The sequence below is a fragment of the Chlamydotis macqueenii genome, chromosome 14 (assembly GCF_036417535.1).
Source record: "Chlamydotis macqueenii isolate bChlMac1 chromosome 14, bChlMac1.mat, whole genome shotgun sequence".
NCBI lineage: Eukaryota > Metazoa > Chordata > Aves > Otidiformes > Otididae > Chlamydotis > Chlamydotis macqueenii.
Window position 1 is genome coordinate 4,813,030 of NC_141569.1, and position 25,459 is coordinate 4,838,488.

At 39.2% G+C, this 25,459-nt stretch overlaps 1 protein-coding gene across 1 annotated transcript in view; it reads left to right on the forward strand.

Moving 5' to 3' along the window:
* SLIT3 (slit guidance ligand 3) overlaps nucleotides 1–25,459 on the forward strand; it is a 502,049-nt gene that overhangs the window by 345,559 nt on the left and 131,031 nt on the right. Inside the window, exons 13-15 of the mRNA XM_086758841.1 lie at nucleotides 8,838–8,909; nucleotides 20,848–20,991; nucleotides 22,722–22,885. Of these exons, the coding sequence (XP_086614967.1) occupies nucleotides 8,838–8,909; nucleotides 20,848–20,991; nucleotides 22,722–22,885 (380 nt within the window). The remainder of the gene's footprint in view (nucleotides 1–8,837; nucleotides 8,910–20,847; nucleotides 20,992–22,721; nucleotides 22,886–25,459) is intronic.

Consider the following 25,459-nt stretch of genomic DNA (forward strand, 5'->3'; position numbering starts at 1 on the left):
TTTAATCTGTGCACAGAGCAGCTGGACTTTTCAGCTAGCTGAGTTAAAACAAGAATAAAGGAGAGGAAAATATTAATGCATAAATGAAAGTAAGCAAGTTTGTTTCCATTAATAATGAAGTACTACTGTACCTAGAATCCTTGCCCTCCCAGCATTATTCCCATTTTCTGCTCCTCTTTTTACTCCCTGCTCGCATGCGATTGCAGTGCTCCCTGTGGGTCCCGGAGAGGGAAAGTGCTTCTCTGGAAGACAGCCAGCATTGTTAGCCTAGCTGGCTAATGGAGGCCTGTAGATAGTGGGCTGCGGCTCCGCTTTCTTCTGAAGTTAACTGAGGTTGGTGTTGCCAGGCAGAACTGCTTCTCAGAGTGCTCTGCCTATTGTACCTATGGAGACATATGAGAAAAAATGGTTTATGGTTTATTATAGTTTTCAAAACACAGGAACATTTATTACAGAAGCAGTTTCCGCTAAAATGTATCAAACTTAAATCTTTTAAAAGTGCTGTGTGATCCATATGCTAGCAGATCGTAAGTTTTTATTTTAGATCTATATATTTGCTGTAAGAAGAAATCCACCTATGGGAGTCGAGTAGGTCACAACATCTTAATACTTTAAATAAGCCATTTATACCTTAGGTTTTCTCTGCATTTAGCAAAAGAAAAGCAAGCTTGTTCTTGTAAGGACTCAAGACTTTTCCATTCCCTACAGACAGGAAAAAAAATTGTTTTCTCCATGCCTGATTTTCAGTGGAATTTTGTTCCCCATTCATATAACAACTGTGTGGAACAGGGAATTTCTACTCCATTTTTCTTAGAAATATTTGGGCATGTACATAACTTCCCCCGTGAACTCAGTTGTGCCAACAAATAAGGAACCAGGATCATTCTTCTTTAAGAATGTTTTCTTTTTCCCAGAGTCTTCTGACTCCTCTTCCCCTTGTTGTGTAACATGCAGGCAGCACGGTGAGTCACTGGTCAGCTCTGGGTCTGTATGGTCTGTGGATTTAATTCTGTTACCATGTCTGAAGTTCCCTTTCAGTATTTAAGTACCAGGGCTTAGATCCTTAGCATATTTTTTATTTGAACCAAAAATCAAACCTGTTTATGAACAAAACTGAAGATACAGTAAGATCCAGCCTCTGGTTTTGTGAGAACGGAGTTGTGGAGAGCTTGCTGGGAGCCATTGTGGAGAACGGAGGATGGTGCGGATAAACGCATGAGAAAAAGTCTCTTGCGTCTTAAAGATGTTACTGTGGCATTTGGGATGAAGAAGTTATGTTGCATAATTTCAGTGATGGCTGTTGGAGAAATAAACTGCTTGTCTATACCAAAGTCTCCCCTGTTGAAAAAGTGGAAGTATTTCTCAAAAAGATGATAGAAGGGTATATGCATTGAAGGCTGTGAGATGTGGTGATACTGCAGTACTTGGGACCATGTGAAATATCCAAGATGAGAAACAAATAATTAGAATGATTTGAATCTAAAAAACCAGTACGCAGCACAGATGTAAGTGAGCTGTGGTAATTTAGCCATGGCTTTTGTGTTGGAGGTAGTAGTCTTGCCATCTAATACTTCTTCCTGTATAAACATGAGAGCAAATAGTACCCTTGCATCGAGTAGTGTGGCAAAATTGGTAGATTGCCAAAGAATATGTTGTTTTAATTTTAAGCAAAAGTTTGAGAAATGCTCTATTTGTAGTACATTGTCCTTGTGTTACAGTTAGAATTGCACTTTGCTGGGGTTGGAGCGGTTAATAACTCAGCGCAGAACGTGGGGGCTAAGTTATGAATAGCTTCACGTTTCAAGATTGCTGCATGCACTTTCTGAAGTAAATTAATTTTTCATTTAATTAACTCCAAATCTGCCTAATGTCAGTGAGAGGATTGTATCAGCATTTGGTTATTGTTAATACTATTAGAGATAAATGTTATTCTTGGGGTCAGTAAACTTTCCACAAGTGCGCGTTTGGAAGGCCATATCCAGACTGTCTGGGGACATTTTATGAGAAATGACAAAATAGTCTGAGCCTTCAGTGTGTTAAACTGAATTAATAAATTTTAGACCACTGCAGAGGGAGAATTCTTTTGCTTTTGTTCATATACTGAATTAAGCTAGTGAACAATTTAAAAGCTTAGATCAACCTGGGTACAAAGACAAGAGACAGCTTAGATTTTGACACAGCAGTCCCATTTAGACCATCATCTCCTGGGTGATGATGTATGTGGTGTCATTCATGGTGATTTGAAATCTGCAATAAAACACTGTCTATTGCAGTAACTGCCAAACGTATTTTAAGGTAACAAATTGCTCTGGATAGTTTTACTGTGATTTATTTAGCCTAACTTGTTCTGAAGAAATATGAAATAGCACAAGGAAAAAAAAAATTACGTGTCTTAGTTTCTTTCAGATATTAGAAATTTATTGCTGGTTTTACCCCTATCAATTCCTCCTCTTTTGAAAACTTGAATTCTTATTGAGCCTCTGCCATTGTATGTAGCTTGGGAAATATAATTCTTCCTAGCAAGAATTGTTTTCACAGTCTGAAGGAAAGTTAAAAGCATTCTGAGGACTGAAAAAGATATTACATAAAGTCAAAATTTGACACTTCAGTAAGAATGTTTCAGCCAAGCCAAAATAAAGGAACACTTAGCTGGAAACCATGTGGTCTAGAGTAAGGGATACTGTGATGGGCCTTCGTACCCTCCAAAAGTTCTGTGTCACCTGCCAGGGAAAAATATCTATATTCTGGCATCTGACCTAATGAAGCCGCTAAATTGCAACGACAGTTGCAAGAAAGGTAGGCTGGCGAACTGTAAAATAAAGACAACACAGCAATTATTGTTTCACACCCTTAGAAGGTGGTATGCTAAACTTCAGTGCATATGTAATGCCATGTGTTGATAAAATCTTTGCAAATTTATTTATTTTAAAATTTTTCAAGAGGTCAGAATGTCTAGAGATTGTGAAGAATTGGTGAGACACTTATGTTTCAAGACCCTGCCACTGACGGTTTGTTACATGCTTAATTACATTCTCACCCCAGATACCATACTTGTTGCTATGTGAGCTTCCAGTGCTTGCTTTGTCTGCTATGTCCTAAGCTTTTAGGTGAATCTATGCAGTGACTATTTTCACCGTTTATTCTTTATTTTTAACTACTTAGATCATCAGTTGGATTAATCTGCAAAACTTGAATGTTAGTAGTAATGATTAATTATTTAATTGGAAATTGAATATTTAATTGTGTCTTGGAATAGATACGTTTTTGGGGAAATATTAAAATATGATGCCAGAATCAGACTGAAGAAACACAACACTGCATTATGACTTTCATATATTTGTATAATTTCTTATTGCAGAGCCATAATAACTCTAGAGCTGAATAGCGTGCTGCTTCCAGGGATCTCCACCAATGCTTGCAGCGCAGCCAGGGGTCTGTGCTTTGTGTGCATTGACCTTCCCATTGCTTGGAAGGTTGATGGCAGCCTGGAAATTGCTACAAGTTGTGAGCCAGTCTGCCAGGTACTTTTGAAGAGCTGCAGCTTGTGGTTTGCAGCAATGCTGAAAGCATTTAGCTGTGAACGGGTAAGCTGATGGTTCTATGTGCCACTACCAAGGTAGCCCTCAGGTGGCCCAGCTGCACCTGTGCCAACCAGCAACTTGCTGATGTTAAAAAGCCACCTGTAAAAAATCTGAGAAAAGTTTGCTTAGGTTAAAAATACAGTGAATGATTCTTCACACTGGTCACTCTGGTAGTAGATACACCTGCCTTACGGAAAAGACAAGAATAAAATTCTTGCTCTGGCAAGTCTGAGGTGTTTGCGCATTTTTATGACTGATTTCTATCTTTGTTAAAGAGACTCCCATGTGTGGTGAAAAGACAAAGAAAGGAACATTGAAATAAAAGATACTTATTGGTCTGTCAATCAGTTCTGGCTTAGTCTCTAGTTACTACTTTTAAGATGAGCATAGTGAACATAGAATTAAACTATAACTCTCTTTTCTCTTTCTCCCAAAATGTACACCATGTTTAGGGTAATGTCTTCTCCACCTGACAGTAAATGGCATTTGTCAGACCCATGGCTAACTTGGTCTCCTGGCAAAGTCGAGAAGCAAATGAACAATCAGGAGCTCGCAATAAAAATACTAATTTTTTTTTTTGTATTCTGTTAAATGTCATTCTGATTCACTGATTCGCTGTCTATTGGCAGCAATTACAGAGCTGATTTTATTTTTATTACATACTAACTTTGTTAGTGTATTGCTAATAAAAAAAATATTTTAGGTCTAAAATTTTAGGTGCTAGGGCATAGAATCATAGAATGGTTAGGGTTGGAAGGGACTTTCAAAGGTCATCCAGTCCAACACCCCTGCAAGGAGCAGGGACATCCCTGACTAGGAGGGTTGTGTTCCTGTGCCAAGCTTGCACAGTAGCCAGGACGCTTGCATGTCCTGCAACATATGTGAGGGATCCAAGTAAACATGCCATAGGCAAATCTCCTAAAATTTACCTCTGTTGGTAAAAGCATTGGAGATTTAAATGAAGTTCTTGAATGGACTGAGTTTCCTCTTAGATGGCAGTTTTGAAGTTTTTTTTTTTGGTTTGTGTTTTTGTTTGGTTTCTTTTTTCCCCCCCAAAGCTGCTATTCTGGAAGCATTGCAGTGTGTGCCAGTGAGATGGGCAGAATGACAGGACGTAGAGGAGAAGCGTACCTAACCTGGCCAGTCTTCTGTGCAGGCTCATTCATAGTACTGTTAGGAGAGCAGCAGTTGGTACGTTTGGAACAAAAGCATCTTGGATCAAGAACCTAATCAATGTTCTTATTTGTTGGTATGAGTATGCCTTCCTGCCTTAAACAGAAAAAAAAATGAGAACTCTGAGGAAAGCAAAAGTTTCTGTGCTTTCTGTTGTAGTAAGTGGAAATAAGGAATTGAAGAAATGAGATGCATTGCATTCTGTATCTCCCCTCCCTGCCTCTTTGCTTCTTTCTGTAGGACTGTTTGACTTCAGCTCTGGCATGGCAGGCAGACAATGGCATTAGCTAATTTGGCTCTGTGTAGCGCTGAACATGAATATGAATCAGAGACAAGTGCCTGAGCTCTCATACTGACTTTTGTTTAGCTGTTAATATGTTTGAATGTTAATGTGCCACATGCACATAAGCCCAATTAGGTTTGAAAATGCTTATTTTCTTTTCGTGGCTTCTAAAAATTGAAGTTTTGTTTTATCTTACAAGCTATTTTAATTAGTTTTATTTCACTCAAAATAATAAATTTAGAGGATGTATAAACACACCCAGGGTTTCGCATTCAGTGGAACACTGCACTATGACCTTCTGACTCTTAAATTAAAAGTAAATGAAAAATTACTTTAATAAGAGTCTTATTTTGGTATTTGCATTTAGTAGTATCATAACTAACAACTGCACTGATGTTGAGATTTCTCTAAGGTCTTATTTTATTTAAGTGTTTTTACCTCTATAGCCAGAATACCCTTTAGTCTGGAGTGGGGCTTTTTTACTTCTTTTCATGGGCATTTTGTTAAGCTTAGCTTCTGAGCTCTTTCTTATATGGTACAGCATGATGCATCACTGATCAGCATTGATGATCCTACTTCACCAAACTTAGGAAGATGTTCATCTAACATCACAGAGCTTAAAATCTAAACTTTGTATACAGATGATGCAGTTGCTAAAGAAATGTTACTCAGAGTGGAAACCAAAATGGAAATATACAGGATTCTGTGGGCATATTTTATTTTATATTTAAATATCTTATTTGCAGAGATTTTGCTTTTGCTTCCTGATGCAGGTGCCCACATCAGGTACTGTGTTCAAGAAAGAAGTTTGTGAGTCAGCCATTTCGATGTTGTTTTAGAGCCCAGTGAAATTCCAATGACTTGAATATTATCTCGTATTTTGAAACTGCTATCTAAATGGACCTACTGGACTTTTCAAAGTTCACCCATCATTTCTGTCTAGTTTGTTGAAGTAGGAAATTGTGTGTGTCTTCTGCAGCTGAAATTAGGAAACAGAAAAATTTAGTGGTATTAGCATTCATTACTGTCGTAGTTCAGTCCCAGTCAGGCCCAAGCTGTGCAGTCTCTCTCACTCGCTCCCTCCACCCTCCGAGGGAACAGGGAGAGCCAACATAACAAAAAGGCTCAAGGTTTGAGATAAGGGCAGGGAGAGATCACTAAAGTTACCGTTATGGGCAAAACAGACTCGATTTGGGGAAGACTGTTTATTATTATTAATGAAACCAAAGCAGGATAGCGAGAAAGAGAACACAAACAACTTCCCCCCTCCCCTCCCCTCCCTCTTCCCACACTTAACTTCAGTTCAATGATCTCTGCCTCCGTTTTCCCACCCCGGGGCAGCGCAGGGGGAGCACGGTAAATAGGGGTTTCGTCGGTTCATCACCTGTGGTTTTCTGCCACTCCTTCCTCCGCAGGGGAATAACTCCTCATGTTCCTGTTCCTCCCCTGCTCCAGCGTGGGGTCCCTCCCACGGGCCACAGTCCTTCGTGAAACTGCTCCGGCGTGGGTCATCTCTTCCACGGGGTGCAGTCCCTCCAGAACAGCTGTCCCAGCGGGCCCTCCACAGGCCACAGCCTCCTTCAGGCCTCCACCTGCTCCGGCGTGGGGTCCTCCACGGGCTGCAGGGGGATCTCTGCCCCTCCCTGGGCTGCAGGGGCACAGCCGGCCTCACCGGGGGCTGCACCAGGGGCTGCAGGGGAATCTCTGGCAGGAGCAGCATTACTGCTCCCCCTACTTCTTCTCTGACCTTGGTCTCTGCAGCCGTTCCTCTCACAAGAAATCCTTCACAACTGGCTCAGGCAGCCGCCTCTCAGGTTCTCTCCACATCTCATCTCCTCTCCACTTCTTGCAGCCGGGCCGAGTTGGGCCCAGTCTGCCAGCCGGTGGGAGGCCAGGGGGTGAGGCCTGCAAGGCCCACAACGCTTGTGCTCCCCTCCCCCCCCCGCCCCTCGTTTCTACTTCTCCACTTATTTCTCTCTTTATTTTATTTTTCCCCTTCTTAAATATGTTATTGCAGAGGCGTTATCAGGGAATATTGTGTCACCAACTGGCTCGGCCCTGGCCAGCAGTGGGTCTGCCCTGGGCCCGGCTGAGTTGACCAGACAAAGGGGAAACTTCTAGAAGCTTCTTGCAGAGCTGCCACTATAGGCTCCTCCGCTAAACAAAACCAACAAAATTACTCACAAAAAACCCACTAACTGTAACAACAAATTAAAAGCCAACTTCCTAACTCCACAATTGATTAATAGAAATTATGTTATATTTGTTTAAAGAAAATATAATGCTGGATGATCATTAGTTTCTTGGGTAGCAGTTAACTTCCTGCTAAACTACAAAAGTAATGAAAAATGAAGTTTCAAGGTTAAATTTTCATATCTAAGTGGTGTTATTTTATTTAGATTTATTGTATTTAGGCTCAGAAATGAGCTGATCTGGGAACTCTCCCACAGAGGTGATGTACTTCCAATGACTGATGAAGAGTAAACTGAACTGGCGATATTCTGGGAAGGCCAGAGGGTATTGTAAATGGTCTGTCAGGCTAAGTGTTTGTTTTTCAGTATGTTCAACTCACCATAATGTTTTAAATGTTGAAAGACAGGGTAAGTCAGAATTTCAGCCACCATCCAAGCCTCACATGGCTGTTTGATTCATTGCTAGCTTATTATTCCACATTAAAAAGTTAAAGAATTAACCGGTGTAGTGGCACATGAGTAACAAAGTTTTGGCATGAGCTGGTTTATAACCATTTACTATGTCCTATGTAGAACATAGAAATTACATATATACTGTTTTCCCCAGTTTGAAGTCTGTTAAAATGTTTAGGAAAGGCGTCAAATTTTCTGAGGGAGCCTAATCTTCTTCCCTTTTACTGGGACCCATATAAGCTCCTAACTCACTTTCTGGTTTTGGGAAATTTTATTAACTTGCATAAATGACATAAGTAAATACTTCAGCTGTGATTGAAATTCAGGTGTTGCTGTCATATATGATTTTGCTCTGATCCCTAGGTAATACATCTTAGCATGAGGGTGGTTTTGTCTGTTTTTCCCTTTAGTTCAGTTTCTGATAATACTGTATGTGCGTTTTCACATTTAAAAAGGATCTATTTTTAATATTAGAACTGAATCATGAATATCAGGTCATGTATATTTATGGTTGAGTAAATATGTACAACTCTCATTTGTGTTATTAAATCTTCACTGATTTTTGTAACTAAACTATACTTAAATTATTTTTGAGTTTCTGAAATATATGTCTATTTCCAGCTCAGGCTAAATTTCTTTGTAATAGCTAGTTGAAATTGTAACAGCAGCTGGTGAAGCCATAGTATTTTATTGAATGGTGCCTGTGTCAAATTTCATGCCAATTATTATATCTTAAGAAATTCAGTATATGAAATTTTATCTACAAGCAGCTTGTGCTCCCTGGCTTTTAAGTTCAATATCACTGAATAGAATTCTAGGTTTTTGCATCAGACAATGTGCCCTTCAATGGTTAAAATATTTCTAAAAAGGGTGGAAAAAATCCCTCAACAGAATGAAAAATATTTCAGATACAGTTTTTGGATGATGTCCAGCTTCTACATTAAAAATGCTTTCCAACACCAGACGAAACCTGAATCATAATGACTTATTTAATACCATGTGCTCTCTGAAAGAAAATGAGATCAGTAGTTAAATGAAATGCCCACAGATCCTGGGCATGGTGCACAAGATCAATAAAGATGATAATGCAGAGATGTGGGAGGACACTAAACTGGTCTGTTACTTAAGATTTATTTTTCTTCCTGTATCTTTCAGAGTACTCTATGGAAACAAGATCACAGAGATTCCCCAGGGCCTTTTTGATGATCTTGTGTCTCTGCAGCTGCTGTGAGTATGATCCCTTCCTCTTCTTTATTTTACAGACTAGCTAGATTTACTGGTTTTTTTCAGCTTCTGGCATTAATATAATCACCTTTTGCACTGAAAACTCACTGGGACATGCTAGTCTGTTGTTTCTGTGTCAGGCAACAGGGAGGCAAGGGCTGGCGGGGGGGGGAGAAGTGTCAACACTTTTATAGCATAATGTGTATAATGGGTATTTAACTGTGGGGAGGAAATGAGAGACTCAATGAAGTCCAAGAAAGGAAATTTAGTCACCAGCTGACCTGCGGGTGGAGATGCCATCTGATTGTTTTTACACATTTAGCATTTGTGGTTGAATGTCTAGATCCTTGAGGGCTACTGTGTTGCAAGTACCTGTACATGCAAGCAAAATGGCAATATGAAAGATCTTATTGTTGCGAGCCGTGCTCAGTTCTGTATTATTATGCCAAATGTGGCTTAGTTGCAAGATAAATTATTTCAGAATATATTGTGTATTTGAGTGTTTTGTGCCATGTGTGATTTCACAGTCGTGATCAGAGATAAGATGTATATCATACGCTCTTTAGTATGTCTTAATGTAGCGTAAAAAATTTCCTAAGCCAAATATGAAATTGGATATTTCACTCACTTTCGTCTCCATAATCACACTGGGAACCAGTAACTCCCTCGAAGAGAGGGAAATAAACTACTGTTTCAGCCAGTCAGTAGAGGGAGCAGAAGGGAAGTGTGTTTAATATGTATTCCTAACGTTCTGATTACCATCATAGATGAAGCACTCAGAAAGTGGAGGTGATATATGATGGATTAATCAATTCTGGTTTATATCACACACAACCCCCCACCCATAAACAATAAATTATATAAAATATAAAATAAAAACTAGCTTTTAGGCATGTTATTTTAAGTCTTTCTGACTGTCTTGACATAACCAGAATGAATATCCAAAAGTTTATGATTACCATGGAATGTGTCACTCTATGATTGCAGTCTTTGCTGCAGTGATTTGGACTAGAAATCCCTCAGCAAAGCCAAAGAACTAAAATATGAAGTAGTGGAAATGGCTGTGTGTTAAGTGAAAGACTATTCAGACATGTGATTTATCCATAAGATTTAAATTGCAAATGTGGATCACCCTTCTAGAGAAGGACAAGCAAGAGCACATACAGTTTGGTTGTGACAGTCCTTGAGTTGTGACAGTGGGAACCTGTTCTCCTCCTGCACACAGCCAATTATTTTGTCTCCACCTTTTACACATACTTTTTCTGTCAGCTCCTTTTCTCTCTCCCATCCCATACCTCACAAGTGGCTTAGTACTTCAGTGTCTTCGTGGCCCACCCGTGCAGTAAGAGAATTCCGTGTATTTAGAGGGGATGTAGTTTGCCATGTGTGAGAACGATGACATGGAGGTGCTTAGAAGCTGAGACTCAGTATGTGTTGATATAACTGGTGTGTTAGCTATTGTCAGACTTGGGTTGTGAGTTGCAAGCAAAAGGAGAGCTAAGACTCAACTTGTCACTTTGACCTCTGAGGAAGAAACTATATTAAAAAAACCTGAGCTTTATTATACTTCTTCCCCTCAAATATGTTATGGTTACAAGTTCAAAGTGATGCACAGTTCCTCTGTGTAACCTAGGACACTTTGCAGATAGGGTCTTTCCCAGTTGAAAAACAAAAAAATAAAAATCACTCAGCACATGGCTCACAGTGTCCTATGAAAATGTGGGTCTAGAACTTTTGCATAAAGCACTTAGCAGGTTTCAAGACCTTTATACTATAGTCCTTGTGTGCGTGTAGTGCAGACTTTCAATGAATTACACGCTTACAGCCCAGATGCAATAATTTTCCAGCCTGAATTGGCTCCAGTGGTGCCTTTTTGTTAAGAAGACAAAATCTATATGCCAGAGTACCATTAAAAGGTGTTGTAATTCAACCATTTAAACATTCTCAAGCTGAGAAGGTGTAAGTAGATTGCTCTGTTGTGGGATTCCCAGAGTATTGTGGCGCTGGAGCCTTTCAGGGTCTTCTTGAAAGTGTTTGAATGTAAAGTAGCTCTTGGCAAGGAGAGCATTGAATGATCGTGCTTTAAATGCAAACAAATATCTGCACACTTTTCTGATCATGGCTTTGAAGCAGCTATTATGGGATTGCTTGTAGTATTTTAATGGATAAAAAAAAAATAAATGGCATTCATTGGTTTCAGACCTGCTGTTGAACAGTTGGAAGAGTGCCCTATGATTAGATCTAATTTAGTGTTCCATGGGCTCTAGATTGGATTTCTTCTTATTAGTCTGGAGACACACTGATAGGAATGCTTTGATTAAGGTATGCTGGTAGCCAGTATAATTTCCTAAGTTTGAGCTGGAGCATTTTTGAAAATATACTGCGGTTATGGTAAAGCAGTACACAATCAGGAAAGGGGAATCATTGAGAGTCCTGTATAGAATAGTTGAGACTGTATTTAGAAGGAAAAAATAATTACTGTGAAATTGCAGAGCAGGTAATACTGTTATTGCTGTTTGGGATAAGACTTCAGAGTTTCTCAAATATGCCATTATCCTTCTATTTAAATATGCTGTCACAATGTAAGCCCAGGTTATTCCACTTTTATTCTGGCAGAGGTGGTTTATCTAAGTGCCTTACATCTGCAGACAGTACCACTGATGTCAGAAGCGCTGTAGCTGGGTGAAGTAAAGCTCAGCTCAGACATGACAGCATCTTAAATGGCACTGTTTGACCTCGGTGTATGGGAAATGGAGAATTCAGAACAAGTTTTAGACCACCTGGCTAGCATTAGAGTTCTGTATTTCTGTAATATAAGACAGAGGTAGGAAAACCAATATTATATTTCAAGAGAAAATAACCAGGCATGGTTAGATAATAAGGGGGTTTTTGTTATGTAGGGTTTTTTGTTGTTTGGGTGTTTAAAAAAAAAAAAAAAAAAAGGATTGGTTTAATTTAAAATGTTGTTTCTGAAGTCCTCATGATAATTAGCTACCTTAAGTAGTTAACAGTCCCCATATAAATAATCACAATTTGATTTCTGTTAAATTGTTGATTTTGCAAGTCTTATGTCTTTGTAAATACGCAATTGTAACCAACCCAGCAGCAAATGTTATTGTAGAAGTCCAGCTACACATCTGTTCTGTGGAACGGCAGCTTTTCTTGGACCGTGTCATTACTCTTATCCTGTTTGAAGTTTCCAGGATAGAGGATACTAGAAAGCTACTGTAGCCACTGTACCCTATCCTCATACACTCTTCTTTTCAGCAGGCTGGATGGAGTGTCTTCTGAGAATTTTAGGTCAATTTGGATTTGAGAGAGCTGCACTGTTTTCCAGAAAAGGATAACTGGAGTATGGTGGTTTTGGTTTTTTTTCCAGTAAGCTGAAACTTTCATTTCATTGAGACAACAATCCATCCAAGCTGTGAAATAGTGTTTGATTAATTATCATTGTTTGTGTAACTTGCATTTTAACATCGAAAGAGTGGAAAGGGTTTGAGTTTAAGGTGGAAGTTTTCAAGTAACCATTAGCTGTGGCCAGTTTGAACTCCTGTCCAGGAGGTCTTGGTCTGTCTGGAAACTAGAGTACATGTAAATATCCTTCTCACCTGCCTTTCAGTTTGCCTGGAGTGTGGACAAGCTCTTTCAGGAGCCCTTGAGTTTGCCAAACTGTCTGCCAGTCACTGCACAGGGGGCACAACATAACACTGCACAGCTCTCTCTTTTTCAGCAGCCCTGTGACAGACAAACCTGACTGGTGCTCTGCTTGCTCGCAAATGAGGGAATGTGCAGAGCTAGTCTGCAGTGAAACAGTGAGTCAAGTGGCTCAAGACAGTGAGCTGTGGATAATAGGCATCAAGTTTGTTAATTAGTATTTTCCATATCTAAGTAATGCACTTTCCTCTCTGCAACCGTATTAAAATAAACATTCTGGAAGCCTTTTTATTATAGTAATACACTGTGTGCTTCACAGTGCTCTATTTCCTGGAACAAGAAGGTATCATAAAATCTCTACTGCTTAAAGAGACTGTATGGCAAAATAATATAGGGGGATTAAATCTAATTTTTCAAATGTCTGGCAAGTGTCAGTTTTCAGTAAATCCTTTTCCTTGAGGAAATTTACTTTGCATAGTAGTGCAAGTGGTCAGGCATCTTATGGATGAGATCCCCATGGCTTGCTGAGCAAGAAAGAATCCCTGTAGTGGCCTCTGTTTTGATGCTGCTGGAGGTAGATATACACCTAGGGTACATATATATTGAAAGTAGAGGTTTGTTGTATTCCTCTCTCATAAAACAAAGCCAAAAGCTTACCGCCTTCTCCTCCTCCTCCTGTTGTCTGATCATTAGGAAAAAGTCAACATTGTAGTTGGAAAAGGCCAATAATTGTTTGGCGTTTGGCATATTGACAGATAGAGTAACTTCAAAAGTGCTGAAAAAGTAAACTTCCAGATCCAGTAGTCTAATCTGGGTTAGAATTGGAACTAGATCTAATGTTTAGAACTTCATCTGACCTTTAGTTAAAATAGACTTGTTTGAAATGACAAGTTGTGTGTGTACATTCAGAAACTGCTATTATCAGGCTTCCCAAAATTCAGCCAGTCGAATTTTGCTTTAAGTGATTCTCTTTTTAACCTGTTTGTTCTGCTCCTTCTCCTTGGATGAACAGTGAGGTACTTGGTACTCCCATAGCTCTTCTGATGAAGTTGATTAGGAAATATCTCCACGACAGATTTTCCAAGTTTGAAGTGCTTCTGTTGATTTGTAATTGTAAATTGAATCCCAGCACTTAAGAGCTTAAAATAGGTTCTACCAATGATTTGGTTTATACTTTTGGAGCTTGTTAGAAGCTCAAAGAAAATCCAGTGAAGCACAAACCCAAACAAAGTATTTAAAAACAAAGAAATACAAATTTACTCTAGATAATGTACATCAATTTCAATATTTTGCATTGTATACATTACAGCTATATACATTAAGTATCATTAAACAGTGATGCAAACAGTGTATAAATGCCAGAATAAAGAAATTCTAGTTTTCCATTTCCAAGTCCTGTATAGCACAGTAGTCCCTCCTCCTCCCCGTAGCAATCTTCTGAGCTTTAAGTGATGTATAAAATCTTGATCCATGGAGGAGTTCATTTTTCTCATGGAGAAGAGACAACAGGCATTAAAAAAAAAGAGACTTCCTGACCAGGTTTAAGAGAAAACATTTTCACAATGACAGGTCAAGCAACGGAGAAGCCTGCCCAGAGAAGTCTGTGCATTCTCTGTCCTTGAAGATTTTAAAGACCAGACTGAATAAAATTCTGAGCAACCTGGTCAGACCTTACAGCTCACTCTGTTTTGGACAGCCTAACAGGACAAGAAACCTCTTAAGCTTCCTGCCGTTCTCAATTATCATGTGATCTGATGAAATAATTATTTATCAGATAAAGCAAATAATCTGTGTTAAATATCTATAAATTTTCAGACTTTGAAGTGGTGTTCAGCCCAGATGATCTCTGTGGGTCCTTTGCAACCTATGTCTTTTCTAGGTTCTGTGGTTCTGAATTCTTAGCAAAATGACATATGAACTTTTCCCTTGATGACTCAAAATATTTCTAGCTACAGCAGAGATACTGTGTAACCTTCATCCTTCTAGTCCAGAATACTCTCTGCGTAGACCTCTTTAATAGCTTTAGAATTGTTTTCAAGCTCTTTGCCTCAGGCTTTTTTCCCTTCAGATTTCTGCATTTAGGCTGCTGTTGTGATAATATTACTAAACTCAATAACTGCTGTTAAAGTGAGGGAGCAGCATCTGCCAGACACAGAAATACAATTACAGGCAGGCACTAACAAAAGACTACAACAGCATCTGCCTTTTCTGCGCCATTTCTGTAGCCTGCCTGCTTGCAGCTTACCAGAACAACCGCTGGTTCATACGTCAGTGTGCAATTCATTAGCTCCTCTGACGCCAGTGCTCCAAACTGAACTCACCTGACAGAAACTCTCCTAGCTGTTATTATACAAGAAACGAACTCCCTGATAGCACAGGAAGTTGAGAAAATGTGTTTATTCTGCTGTGCATCTGAATTAACATGTGGCTATCTAAAATCAGCTGTGACCTTATCTGCAGGTGTAAGTTGGACAGTATTGAATTTTGAATAACAGAAGTCCAGATGCTATGACAACATGTGCTTGCAATTCTCCAGGTAGTAACACGACTCCCGCAGGATTGTTTTACGGATGATGTTCAACTGGAGTTACAGTCTTTTGGACCAGGAATGAAAGGAGGCCTTTAAAATCTTCCAAAACAGGACTGTCAGAGTGTGCTTTGTGCTTCCTTGCTGACTCATTATCAACTTGTGACTTTTCCATTTTAATTTACGTTGAATAAATTTGTCACCATTACCGTCACCCAGTTTCCTGAAAAGGGAGAAACACTTGAAGCTGGTTCAAGCAAGCGTGATGATGATTTCACACTGGTTATTATCAGTTGCAGCACTGACAGACTGTTCAGTGGTCAGTCATCACATTAGAAAATGTAAATTTTAATAGATATCTGAATATCTTGACACGGTTCGAGGCAGTCAGATTGCTCCCCTACACTCCAGGCCATTTTAAAACATTCCTGGAACATAATATAATTATTTTGACAATAAGTACATGGGGGCACGCACAATTCAGTCATTAGACATTGCTTGTCATTGGCTGCTTGGATGATGGAGGTGGAACACTGGCCCAGGGTGCCCAGAGAGGTGGTGGATGCCCCATCCCTGGAAACATTCCAGGGTTGGCCGGGGCTCTGAGCAACCTGATCTGGTTGGAGATGTCCCTGCTCCTGGCAGGGGGGTTGGACTGGGTGGGCTTTGAAGGTCCCTTCCAACCCAAACCATTCTCTGATTCTATGGAGTACTTGACTAGATACGTCCATATTGGCACTTCAGCTGTTCTCCCATGATGAGCTGTGTTAAATCAAAGATGACACTTGATTCTGTATAAATTTCAAGAGAAAATGATGGAAAAAAAAAATATCAAAAAGGTTTTTGACTTTTTGTCACAGACATTGTATATCCTAAGAAGTGCTTTGTGCCAGGAGTCCTTTCTTTGCTGCCTTATAGTGCCTTTGAATGTAGGTGAAGTTTTTGACTATTGATATTCCTTAAAAGTAACGTGTATTCAATGAGTATTCTGCTGTTACCCCTGCAAATAACTTCAGTTCTTCTCTTCCTTACAAGTCTTCTATCCGTTTTACATTTGCCCTTTTCTGGTGAGTTCTCATTTTCCCCAGTGGAGTCTGGCACGTGGGATGTGCCACCCAGTTCATGGGATGCCGAACATTTTAATTCTCATTGTGGTGGTGTTGCTGTCAAAACACAAAGCTGGTGAAAAAGAAGGAGGAGTTTTACCGTGGCTCTCTGCAGCTTTTGTCCCTGACACTTTCCTTTTGGCTCATTAATGTAGAATGGTTTCTGGTCCATCCTGTAGCAACAGAGATCAACCTGCAGTCTCCAGCATGTGTTGAGCTTGCTAGGCTGCTATTTCATTCTTGGAGTTATGGAGTTATTTGCTGATAGTTTGATTACTTGACTTCACTGAACTGAAAATACAAGCATTGCTAAGGGTAAAAGCCATATAAACATCCCCATTTGCTCTTAAAAAACAATTTTTTCAATCATTTTGGGTTTGGAGTTCAAAATGTTATTTAAATGTTAATCACTTGAAACTGTGCTTAGGCATATAATTCAATTATGGGACCATCTTAATTATGCAGATGGTGCTTATGAGCATCTGATAAAATTACAGTGCCAGTTCAGTACACATTCATTCAAAGGGCTTTGCTGAAACACATTATTATTTCAACGTGTGTGGACAAATTCCCTTCTCCAGGAAATGGGCTCATGGAATTGTAATACAGCTCTGCTCATTGCTTTCAGTGGCGTGTAAACCACAAGGTCTTGAACCGTTCTCCTGTATTCTGTGGTGGTCCTAGGCTCGCAAGAGATTTCTTCATGTTTTTAACATATCCAGAGGGATGAAAATGGAGACTTGAGTTAATAATCCATCATCCCTCTGGGTAGCAGGCGGTTTTATTTCTACTTGAATTTTTAACCTCCTTTTGAATGCTGCACCACATCTGGAGGCTGTGTGTAAATCTCATCCAATGAAGCTGATAACAAAATAGGAAAATTAGTGGAATTTACTTTCACTATAATTTGGTGCAAAATAAATACCATGTAATTCTTGCTAAAATAGGACTCAGCTTTTAATATTATCCCTTCTTTTGGTGCGAGTCCAATGAAAAGGAACCCTTAGTATGTTTTACAGCATGGTTCAGTGTTTAAGGACAATCAGTATTTCTGCTTCCTAGAATACATTTTTCTCATCTGCCTTTGTGTTAGTTTAAAAAAATAAAATCTCATAACCACTTTTAACTCCATAGGAGGCCAGCCTCGAGTATGCAGCCATCTTACCTAATTAGTAAATTAATAATTGGATAGCATTAGGTGGGCTGTGACAGTGAAGAAAGATTGAACAAAGAATTGGAATTTATATAGAGGAAGATCCATCAAGGGGATACGTTAAAATAACTGAGAGTTTTGAAAGGAAATATAAACTGTGATGCTTCTGGCCAAAAGTCACCCAGTCATCCTCTAACTCACAGTAAGTAGGAGGAAAAAAAAAAATTAGGGATGATTTATTCTGCTTTCTCACAGTTTTTCACTCCCCTCCCTGCTTTGTCTCTCTGATTCTGATCAGAAATAGGACAGTAATCTCTCTCATGACCCACCAAGTGTGGCCACATCTATGTTACTGCTGAGCACACTGCGTCCCCTTTAGATTTAGGTACTGCACATACGTTGTGTAGATGGTACACAGAATAGGTGGGGTCACCTCAGAACAGCTGTGTAGTACCTCAGTTCCCACGTCCAAACAGCCTGCACGAGCACTTTGCTGTTCCAGATTGCTTTCTTACTTGCTTAAAGGAGACAGTGTGCCCCTGTGATGGCGGCTGTGTATAGGATCAGTTTCTCTCATTTTTGTTATTTGTTACTTGGCTCTCACAGAAATGTCACAGATTATATCTGGTCATTGCAAACTTGTGCCAGGAAAACTTGTCACATTGTAAATTCTGATTTCCAGTGTTGGGTTTATTCATGTTTTGTTGAAACTAATCGGAGAATGAGTTTGAATCCCGTGTGTTCACTGCCGTTCTAGGTCAGCTTTGCTCTGTGGGTTTATTAAGTGGGCTCAGTGGTGGTTAGGCTTCAAGCTCACTCTTCTCACAGGAGTAAATGGCATCTGCACAGTGCAGCTCTGCGGTGTGTGCACTTCTTAAGCATCACAAAAAGATGTGCTGGTTGTCCACGTATATGAATACAACTGTAGTTCAGTTGTAAATTCTTTTATTACTGAGTTTCTTTTCATTTTTACTTTGTGCTTTGTTACAAGTACTGCTTGCAACATAAAATATTACTATAATATTAGGAAAAAAATATTATTTAGCAAAATAAATGGAACTACATTCTTGCTTTCAGTTTTATTTCTGTAAAACTTAAGTACCAATCCGCTGTCGTGGAACAACCAATCTAAACTAATGTGTATTACCTAAAACCAGTGTGGGACCAGCGCACAGGGACAGGGATTTGTAGTGCCTAAGTGCATGTCTGGGGGTATTATTCAAAACTTAGTAGCTGATTCTGCCTTCTAATAACTTGTTAACCTGTTCTTTATGGAAAAGGTAGTGATCAGGCTTGCAAGATAAATGCATAAAGCCCGAGAACTGAGAGAGAGTGAAGATTGCTTTGGCTTGGACGGATGAATGGCTATAAGAAGCAAGGAGTAAGAGATGACGTTGATGTTTGCTGTTGGAGCAAAATCACAGAAGTCATATGCACAGGAGAAACTGTTCCTGTAGCCTAATATGAAAATTATCCTGTTACTTCTGGTGGAGTCAACAGGAGCCTGGATTAGGTGTCACATAATTAATTATCAGTCACAGAAATACAGATTCCGGAGGGGTCATACTAGTGCTGCTTCTGATTTCATAAAATTATTTTAGCTATTAGTTCATGCAAAAATGTAACCTCATTTACCCATCATTGCCTTCTATGGGACTTTCTCTTATCTAATGTCAAACTCCTTTTTCACAACATATAAAGAAGAAAATTCAGGTAAATTGATATCGACTTTTTGGTAGTCTAGAAAGGTGAGTTCTGCTCTGACATCCTCGTTCGAAAGCATTACATTCCTGTTCTCCTTGAGAAAGGACTCTACTCAAGTATGCAGCCATCTTTTATGTATCACAATTACTGTAGCCATTTACAGCAGTAATGAGGCTCTGTCAAAATGGCAGCAGGGGCAGAGAGCTGTAACCAGCGTGCAAGGTTCCAAAGGTTTCAGCAATGCAAAGGCAGGATGCTATGCAGAGGAAGCACCTTCTGAAGTTATTTTCTGGAGCAAAAGAAAAACATTATATGCAGCTAACAAGCCTGCATTTCTTCCCTGATAGTTCACCCTGTTGTCTGTAGTGGTGTATGCACAGTTGTTTGAAAGTGGAAGCTCCCTGTGCTGTTAGAGGTGTTTAAAATGGAGTATTTGCTTGCTGAGGAATGGAGGATACCTTTTCCTTTTTACCCGTAAACACATTTGTATTCTGATTTAGCACTGGTGTGGTGCCTCAGAGAGCCACAATATTGCAGTATGGAGTCCTTCAAACTCATTGGCAAAGTAGCAAGAATTTTGTGACTGAGAGAGCTGAGTTAACAGCATATATTGTTTGCAATATGCCGTTTTTCTCAGGCTGATAGTAGTCAAAGGATGTGGATTTTGGCTTTTGTAAGAGGAATAGGTCATTTTTTTTTCCTGTTTTCCTTCTAAGTGTAAAATACCACATATGCAGATGACAATGACAATTTAAGTGTTCTGGTGTTTGATTGTCTCAGAGGGGGATCCAGCTTGCTGTTGGAATTGTATATATTTGTGATATGTGACAGAACTCTGGCTGGATAATCTAAGAGAATTCGCACAAGTACTGTCCAAGATTTTCTGGCTGAACTGATTGCTTCTGCCAACTGACTGCTGTGTAGATGTGCAAAATATTTTTTTTTTTTTAAAAAAAAGGATATAAATTGCCTTTGCTACTTTTCCACAACTGCAGAGGACTCTGGTGTAACTGAAATGGGGTAGGTTCATTGAGCTGTAGGACAATGGAGATTGGAAGGGATGTCATGTGGTCACTAGGCCAATGAGACTGGAGAGCCCTTGCTCAAAGCAGAGCCACCTTCTTAGGTCAGAGCAGGTTGCTCATGGCTTTATTCAGTATCGTCTTGAAAACCTGCAATGATGGAGACTGCACAACAACTCTGAGCAACCTGTTCCACTGCTTGCCTTTCAGTAAGTTTTAGTCCAGACCCTACACTTCTCTCATCTTGTCTCTGAGGAGAGACGGGTTTTCTTTCTTTCCTTGATCAAATTAACCGTGCACTGCTTATCAAAAGATATCAAACTTCCAGAATTTCAGTTAGAGTTAAGACAGCTGGTAGAGAAAATGGAAAATAAAAGGTTCTTCTCATTGTGGGCTTTGTGTATGAGTGTGTGCGTGGGATAGCAAGGTGAGGAGTATTTGCCATTTTTATGTATATTCAGCTGAAGACTTCTTTAAATGTTTGTGTAGAATTTTGAACAAATGCGGAGGAGGGGGCTGGGCATACAAAAAAAAATCTTCTAAGTATTTCAAGATAACTAGCACTGTTATATGTCTATACATTCACCAGCTATGAGATTACTAATATTGAATGTGTTTTTTTCACCTTTTTAATGTAACAGGTAAATGAAGACCTTTATCTGCGGGTTGGCTTTGGTGACTGGGTTATTTTTTTTAGATTTAATGCCGAAGTTCAGTCTATCTTTATTTGATTATTACAAGATTAATGAATTACAAACCTTTCCTCTGTTTTCAGACTTCTCAATGCCAATAAGATCAACTGCCTGAGGGTAAACACGTTCCAAGGTCTGCATAATCTCAAACTGCTATCTCTTTATGACAACAAACTGCAAACCATCAGCAAGGGGCTCTTTGCACCTCTCCGATCGATCCAGACTCTGTGAGTATGCAAGCATATCATAAATGACAACTCTCTTTCCCCCAAAGATGTTGCCTGTCTTCGCAAAGGCTTTGCAAACATTAAGACAATTTCAAAGAGACACCAAGGTAGTAACCCCTCCTTTTCTGACAGAAATAAAAGGAGCAAGAAAAAGAAGTATTGCGTAAATTCAGCACGGTCAGCTGTGGTAGATATACGTACTGGGATATATATGCACATTTTATATCTATATACATACACATACTGTATTACTGGACTTACATATATGTACACATAAACATATATTTTATATTATTTGGCCAAATTAATTTCATAAATGTTTTAATTAATATAAAAATAAACTAATAGAGATGTTTTCTAGCAGCAGGGTACCTGGTACCTCCTCAGACAGCCGCAACCACAGATATCTGGCCAGTATGTATTGCTGCAAACCATTAGAGGCATTAAAATAATCATGTACAAACCCCATCCCCATCCTGCCCCCCTGCCTCCACCGTGCTTTCTTCATCTGCAGCATGCTGTATGTGTACATAGATATGTATGTAATCAATGACAATGGAGAGGGGTCCTTTACGGAGGTATATAAGGTTTGTCAAGTTAAACAACAGGCAACACCTTAAGGTATAAAAATTTCTCCTTGGTTTCCATGGGGTTTTCTTGGCACTCCTGGAGGCCGTTACTTAGAATGGACTTGTTGCTTCACTGAGATGCTTTTTCATGAAATGTTTTGGTTTGATCTCTCATTTTTAGTACTGCAAATGATTGTCATTTTCTGCCTTTTTTCTAGAGCTAGAAAACCAGTCCCATGTCCTGTATGCTTGTTTGTTCTTTGAACTTTTCACACCAGGAATGGCTCTACTACAACAGTAATCTTTAGTTTCTTCAGACGCTTTCTGCTATATATGGTTTCACGTCCCACTCCTTGACAGCCCTTGCCCTGTTGTATTTCATACTTACTCTGTTAAGTGACACTTCCTAAATATAACCGCAAACAGAAAAGTAGTTTCTACAGACAGAAGAAATACACTAACAGTAACAGAGTGGATTTCTATTAAGAAAGTCTAAATATCCAGTTAAAATCAATGCTATAATACCTATTTCCAGTTGTGTGGGAAATATGTTGTGCAAATTTTGGTGAAGGATAGAGTCAAGTTCTACCTTATATAAGCAAAAGTAAAAATTTTTTGTCCAGGAAGAAATACATATAGGGGAATACTATCATGCATGATGAGTACATGCAAATATCAATTTCACTCTTGAGAAAAGACCTCTGGATCACTTCTGGCTTTGCCCACAGATCCAAGGCACTTTACTAATTCGCATTTTGATCCCTAGGAAAATGAGCTTGCCAAAATTTCTTTTAAACTAGGATACAAAATGATCTTCAGGTCAGGTGCATCTAAAAAGGTGCATTTTTCTCAAAAGAAAGTGTATCAAGCTCTCAGGAGAAAACACTGGACTTTGTAGACAGGAGGTCTGTGTCCTTTAGAGTAGACTTTGCTATCTTAATTTTTATTTCCTCTGTGAAAGGACTTGCAGCAGGCTTAATGAGCTACGAAATGTGATAGCTCACAGAATTCTCCCATTCATGTGCAGCTCTGTGTGGTTTCCGCCAGGCCTGGGTTTTTGGGAGCTTATTCAATTACTCTCCAGGTTTGCGTTTGTGAAAAACAGTGATGGAGTACAGTGTCACAGGTCACTTCTGATTAAACATCCCATCCTTCTCTCAGACATTTAGCTCAGAATCCATTTGTGTGCGACTGCCATTTGAAGTGGCTGGCTGATTACCTGCAGGATAATCCGATAGAAACCAGCGGCGCTCGATGCAGCAATCCACGTCGCCTTGCCAACAAACGAATCAGCCAGATCAAGAGCAAGAAGTTCCGCTGCTCAGGTAATTCATTTATCCAGGCTGTACTGCACTTTCAATTCAGAAATAAGCAGGTCCAGAGAGCCTCCTAATCGAATCTGCAGGACAGTGTTTGCTATAATGGATATTATGGAGCATCTTTTAAAATTAAATTTGGAAAATTCAATTAGTTCTCCAGAAAGCCAATTACCTTATAGTTTTAAAAAAATAAGAAATAAAAAAAAAAGGAGGGGGGCGGTCTATAGCTATCTTCTGTGCGTCTCTTAAAAACAAAGAAAAGAAAAGTTTATGACATTTAATTTTAAAGAATTACTAGGTTATAAAATGTCTAAAGAAATCAATGAAGATGCATATAAGTCCATGTGGCAGATGTTATTTAGAGGGGTTGGAAGGTGGATGGATCATCATTTGTATTCAGGGAGAACTCTTATTGACCTTAATGAGAGCTGAGCTCAAGTCAGTTCTCAGACCTAAAAGGCTGAGAACAGTTTGAGTGAGGTTTTTTTTACAACTGGCAATGGGCATTTCTGACCTGGGATGTGAGGGGATGGCAGGGATTCACATCAGTTTTGGGGTTTTTATTTAATATATAGAAGTAACATGCACTAATCCAGGTAAAACTGCTATTGAAGTTGGTAAGATTTTTGGTTTTAGCAGGTTTTGAATCAAAACTTGTATTTACAAAACTTGTAAGATTTTGTGTAGTGAGCTAGTTGTAAAAATACTTCCACCTAAAAAAAAAAACCTCCAAAGCAACAGAAACACTTTTTTTTTTTTCTGAACCCTATCTATTCTTTATTTATGGTCCAGCTATCAGGAAGAGGACATTTATTGCCTTATACAGCACAACTAAGTAGATTGCTTCATGTGTTTTTTCTATTGGTTGTATGTATTTTAGATTACTGCATTTTTGAATACTGTGAAGACAAGCGGGTTTTAGTGACCAAATCTATTAGTGTGTACTGAAAAGAGAAATAACTGTTATTGATGGAGTACCTTGCCTTGTTTTCTTTAAAAATTACTGTGATTTTTGTCTTTTTCCTCTGAAAAAAAAAAAAAAAAAAAACCACCATGATTAATTGTGTTCATGGTGGTAAAAGATTAATGACTCTAGATGGAGATGCAGCATGAAACTGAATGGCAGCAGCCCAAAACAAGCTGTTGTGCTTTGGGTATCTCTGCGAGCAATATGCTGAGCTAAACCTTCTCTTTATGGGGAAAATAAAATAAAGATAACTTCCTTTGTAGTCGGGTTTTCTTCAGCATGCTTCTTAATGTCTTCATTCACTTGTGACTCAAGCCACAAAATTTATAATGAGAACTGAAATTACAACATACTTTTATCTAGGTTCTTGGATTGTGTCCATCATAGTAACAGGATAATTAGTCAGTAATATTCATATTTAAAGAAACTTGAAATGAAAATGCATAAATGTAGTTTAGAAAGGAAAGTAGACTGCAGAAACAGATCACTATAAATCTGTACCCAATTTTCCATTGTTATTCTCTTCTGCTTTTATTAATAGGCAAGTTGGTGTTACGTATGTGCATGCATGCCTTGAACAATGGTACGGGCTATTGGATAAGGCAAACACCATCTGATATCATTTATGAAAGGTCATAGCTAAGAAGAGCAACAATGCAGATCACAGTACCTGGTGATGTTGAGAATAATGTTTTGTGTGAGTTCTTATCTTGGGGGTCCCTTCCTTGAGGCATTAGGCTGTTTTTTCCTTGGTCTCCAGTTCTAGGAGTATATCAAAACCACATGGAAAAGGCATAAACCTGACTTATGAAGGAGGAGAGCAGGGATTGTACAGCTTCAGAACAAAGATTTCAGCTGGATGAAAGCTAATTCTATTCAAAAGCTCAATAGAGACCGATATCCTTGCCTGTAGAGTTTCCAGATGGCGATGAGATACATTGAACTCGACTCAACTGTCTGCTCACGTGAGACAGGGGGAACGTCTAATGGTTTAGAAGAATCTTGATTTGTAAATCAATCCAGAGAACAGATATCCTTGGCACCTGTTCTGCTCAAGTTGTCACTTTGAATCATGGCTGCTTCAGACTTTGGCATTTAGCAGGAATTTTCCATGTTTTCATTTTGAGGAATATGTTTCATCCCAGATTTTAACACAGCATGTCTCTGTGCAGAAAGGTCCATGAGGTATGAAGCTTCATCATTCAAAGTCAGACTACTGAGCAGTGCTTTGTGTTATCCAGGGATGAGCCTGCACAATTCCACTGGGATGGCAATGCTCAGTAACTTGTCAATGTCCTTGTTGGCTGTGGGATTCTGCCTGTCTAGTTTTTACATCTTTATCTCAGTGTATGAGAAAAGAAATTTCACTTTAAGTCCTTTTGTAAATGTGCATCTCTTTGCTCAAAGGGCTCTTTTTTGAGGATCCTGATATTTTCATGTTGTTTGTTTATGACACTTAGTAAAAGTCAGTGGACAGAAAGAGGGTTTTGTGGGGGAAAACCCAGTGAATATGAGGGATTGATTAAGGAAGCAATGTGAGGGATTTTACCCTGACCTTGCCTTTGACCTTTGGGAAGTCATGAGGATGCACAGAAAGTATGAGCTCTGTGGGA